Source organism: Kryptolebias marmoratus, linkage group LG12 (genome assembly GCF_001649575.2).
Source record: "Kryptolebias marmoratus isolate JLee-2015 linkage group LG12, ASM164957v2, whole genome shotgun sequence".
Taxonomy (NCBI): domain Eukaryota; kingdom Metazoa; phylum Chordata; class Actinopteri; order Cyprinodontiformes; family Rivulidae; genus Kryptolebias; species Kryptolebias marmoratus.
In genome coordinates this window covers 17,471,617-17,475,785 of record NC_051441.1, presented here as the reverse complement: position 1 = coordinate 17,475,785, position 4,169 = coordinate 17,471,617, and the positions used below count along the sequence as shown (strand labels likewise).

The window sequence follows — 4,169 nt, the reverse complement described above, 5'->3', positions numbered from 1 at the left end:
CACCCCACCCCCCACCCCCCCCCCCCCCCCCCCCCCCACACACACACACACACACACACTCCCCTGAGGGTCAAACGGGGCTGAGGGAAAGCGAACAGGTCAACGGACCGAATCTAAACCCAACGGGTCGTTTCGTGTTTGCTTTCTAGAAACGTCTGGAGCAGCAGAAACTGAGCACAACCGCCACAACTTCCACAACAACTACCCCGACATTAGCCAGCTCTCCCAGTGCCCCCACCCCCGCGGGCCAGAGGGCGGGGCCGTTGGCGTCCGGAACCAAGATGGCCCTGGCCTCCAAGCTGGGCTCGCCGGTTTCGTTCCAGCAAGACAAGAACTTCCAGCAGTCGTTCGCCTCCTGGGTGAAACAGGGTCAGAACAACAGCACAGGTGAGCAGGAGGAAGACGAGTCATTCTCACCCGTCTTCATCCATCAGAGACAAACGGACAAACCGATCAGTTTACACCTTCTTTTATTTTGTGGTTTTTAGTTGGTTTGGTTTTGCCTCCGTTTTTCTTTTTTGTTCCCAGCCATGCAAAGACGCCACACTTCTCACAACTTCCATTTTTGAGTTTTCATATTCATGAATGCGACTGGCTTGCTAAGTGATTACAGAGCTTGTGGTGTCCACTCTCAGTCAATGAAAGCAGTCGAATGACCAAAATAAAAAGAAAACGGATGAGACCTAAAACATGAGGAAGAACAGCACTATAATGACATTTCAAATACACTAAAATCAACATCCCAGATGGCTCCAAAGGGATTTTAGGAAGAGATTTACAAACAGGCAGGAAGAGGTCTGCCTAATGTGCAAAGGGAGCTGCAGCAGAGACGTTTTCTCGTCGTTTTCGGCGCCCTCGGGAGCACGCCAGCCTCTTTGTTGACTGAACCCTCCCAGTGGACACCACAACTGTTCTCTGGCTGTTTTTTTTTTTTGGTGGGCCTTGTGGGGTGACCGTAGGCGGCGTGGTGTGTCTTGCAGCCTCCACGGTGGCTGGCAGCATCACCGCCTCGGAGCAAACCCTCCAGATCGCTGGCAGCTCAGTGACTGTGGCTGGCCAGGTCCTCGCCGCCAAACTGCCACTGCCCGCTAACAGCAAGATTGTCACGCTCGCTGTGCCTTCTACACAAGGAGGTAGGAAGCATGAGCGGCATCCATTTTGGCTTCGGAGTGCCACAAAAAAGGGAGGGAGGAGTATCACGTGGACGACACTCGGCTTGATTAATGACACTGCTCTTTGTGTTTAGGGTTAGAAATAAACCGGTGTTGTTTTTTCAGAAAACATTAAAAAGCCTGTTGTCTTTCCAACACGTGCTGACCGTGCATGCCTTGCCACTTGTCCACACTTTTGACCCGTATAGCTACAAGTACGTGACGCGTTTTTGTTCCTACCAACAGGTGGAGTTCAGCAGAAAGTTCTGGGTATTTTCCCTCACGGGCCTCCTGCCAACCTGCGGACATACAGCACGCTACATCCTACGACCGGGAACATGAACCTCAGAACTGCCACGCCTGCCTCGACCACTCAGCAGCAGGTCTCCTCACTTCTAAACGATCAGTTTTACGCTCGCCGAACACGGTGGAGATGCCGAACACGTTCGCTCACAGTGTCTCTCCTGCTTTCGTTCGTCAGGTTACCACGACGGCGGGGCAGCCCGGAGCAGCTTCTGTCCCTGTGGGCGCCATGGTCAGAGGCCCGGCTCAACAAGGTCTTTTACCGTCAAATAAAAGATCTCTGGGCTTTTCAAGCGAGTAACAGAAAATGACGACAAATCTTTCTGTGTTTCAGGTCAGCCTCAACAGGCTGCAGCCAAATCTGGACCTGGTGCTCCCGCTCTGAGAGCAGCAGGTCCTGCAGCGTCAGCTCCTCCTGCCACCGCGGCTCCTGCTGCTTCATCTCAGCCCCAAAGACCACAGCAGGGTCAGGTCAAACTCACCATGGCTCAGCTCATGCAGCTGACGCAAAGCGCACAGGTTAGGATTTATTTATCTGCTTTCGTCCCCCGAATGTGAAGTTTTCGTTAATTTTTACTTCTTTTTTTCGGATATTTTGCAGCTTTATTTTGACAGACGATGTAATTTAATCAGTTTTAGTCAAGATTGTTTTCGTCTGAAACTCTGCAGGGAGGAAACCCAGGTCTGACGGTGGTAATCCAGGGTCAAGGCCAGACCCAGGGACAGCTTCAGATCATCCCGCAGGGTGTTACGGTCATCCCAGGCCCCGGTCAGCAGCTGATGCAGGCGGCCATGCCCAACGGCCAGGTCCAGCGCTTCCTCTTCACTCCTTTACCTCCGGCCTCATCGGCATCAGTTTCAGCTCCCGCCACAACCCCGACCCCTCAAACCCAAATGTCCCCTCCAGCTCAGGCGCGAGCCGTCGCGCAAGTCCAGACGACTCCCTCGTCCTTTGCCCAAACGCAAATGACAGCCCCTCTGCCCGCCCCCATACACGCTGCGAGCCCGTCGCCACAGCCGGTCGTCGCCTCGAGCCCAGCTTCCATTCCCGTGCAAACCCAAATCACCGCTCCACAAACGCAGCTTTCGCCCACGCAGCCGCAGAGACCTGCTCTGGTGCCTCATTTTCCACAACCTTCCACGCAGGTTCTACCTTCGACGCCACCCTCAGCTATCACTTCGCCCCACGTTGCTTCCCCAGCGCAAAATCCAAGCCCAGGTCTGACTCATAAACAGATTCTCACCTCATCCCCTCTGCAAAGCCAAGCCACGCCCCAAACCCAAGTGTCCACTCTTCCAGCAGTTCCGCTCCCCGCACAAACCATATGTCCACCGCTTGCACCGGGACAAACCGTCCTCCAAACCGCAGTCCAACCACAGCCGCTCAGCCCCGCCCCTCGCTTAACTCCAGCCACCGTTCAGACGCAGGTTCCTGTGCCTGCTCTGTCCCCCGTCTCGGCCAGGTCAGTTCCCCAAGTCACCGCCGCAGCAGCAGCAGCAGCAGCAGCAGCAGCAGCAGCCACGAACTCGACCCAGCTTCCCGTTTCTGCCTCACTCCCTTCGCCCGTTCAAGTCCCGACCCCGGCCCTCGCACCCGTCTCCGCTCCCGTCATAGCCGTCGTGTCGACCCAAATCGCCGTCCCGTCCCCGGCCAAAGCTCTAACCCAAATCCAAGGCGCGGCTTCTGCTCCTCTTCACGCGGCCGTGGCGAACGCTGTGGTCACGCCCGTCACAGCCACCTCCACTATACCTTCAGTGCCAGGTAAGGCGCCAGCTGCGGCAGGAAGCTTACAGTCGCCGAAGAGGGGAGGGGGAAAGTCCATCAATTTTCAATTCTGTGGTTTCACATATCAGGACATAATAAAAAACACATCAACAGGGGTTTAAATTCATCAAGTTTAACCTCAAAGGTAGAGAAGCATGCAACAGATCCCACTGTGTCATTATTTATTTAACAAAAAGAAGCCAACATGGAAAAGTTTATTCAGCGGTTTGTAGAACCACCGTCTGCAGCAATAACTCTGTGGCCGTTTCCTGTTTGACGTCATCAGTTTCTCTCGTCGTGTCGGGAGTTTTGGCCCACTCCTCTTTACAGCGTCGCTTCAGTTCATTGAGGTTTGCTCTCTGAAGGTCCCACCGCAGCATTTCAGTCAGGTTGAGGTTTCTGGACTTCTTCTGGGTTCTTCTCCTTTCAGCCGCTCTGTTTTAGATTTGCTGCTGTGGCATCGTGACCCAGTTCGGTCCAAGCTGCAGCTGTCAGACTCACGGTCTCACGTCTGACTCTAAAATCTTTTAGTCAACAGAGGAGCTCACGATCAGTGACTATAAGCTGCTCGGGTCCTCAGTCCTTCCCCACCGTGGTTAACAGTTGGTTAGAGGTGTTTGTGCTGATATGCTGGCGTGACGCTTTGCATTATGGTGTAAAGCTCAACTGCACGTTTATTATGACATCTACAAGGAAAGACTACGTAACTATCACACAACACTAAAACATGCAAGAGAGACTTTCTTTGCAGATGTCATAAACAAAACCACTAACAATGCTCGAGCTTTATTTGCTACTGTTGACAGGGTCACAAACACTCCTGTGACGTTACCACCTGAACTTCAATCTAATGCCGCCTGCAACAAGTTTTCCAGTTTCTTTTCAGAGAAAATTCAAAAAATCAGAGGATTAATCTGCACATCCACTCCAAAGCCAGTACCAATGCTATG

At 53.2% G+C, this 4,169-nt stretch overlaps 1 protein-coding gene across 4 annotated transcripts in view; it reads left to right on the top strand.

The window, feature by feature from the left end:
* The window catches only part of bptf (bromodomain PHD finger transcription factor), a 24,302-nt gene that overhangs the window by 11,578 nt on the left and 8,555 nt on the right, over positions 1–4,169 (top strand). For 3 of the 4 annotated variants that reach the window (XM_017416583.3, XM_017416582.3, XM_017416584.3), the window contains exons 18-23: positions 150–387; positions 981–1,133; positions 1,398–1,534; positions 1,633–1,708; positions 1,789–1,973; positions 2,124–3,216. In XM_017416583.3, coding sequence (XP_017272072.1) covers positions 150–387; positions 981–1,133; positions 1,398–1,534; positions 1,633–1,708; positions 1,789–1,973; positions 2,124–3,216 — 1,882 coding nt within the window. The remainder of the gene's footprint in view (positions 1–149; positions 388–980; positions 1,134–1,397; positions 1,535–1,632; positions 1,709–1,788; positions 1,974–2,123; positions 3,217–4,169) is intronic. The other variant, XM_037978809.1, reaches the window with a different exon arrangement.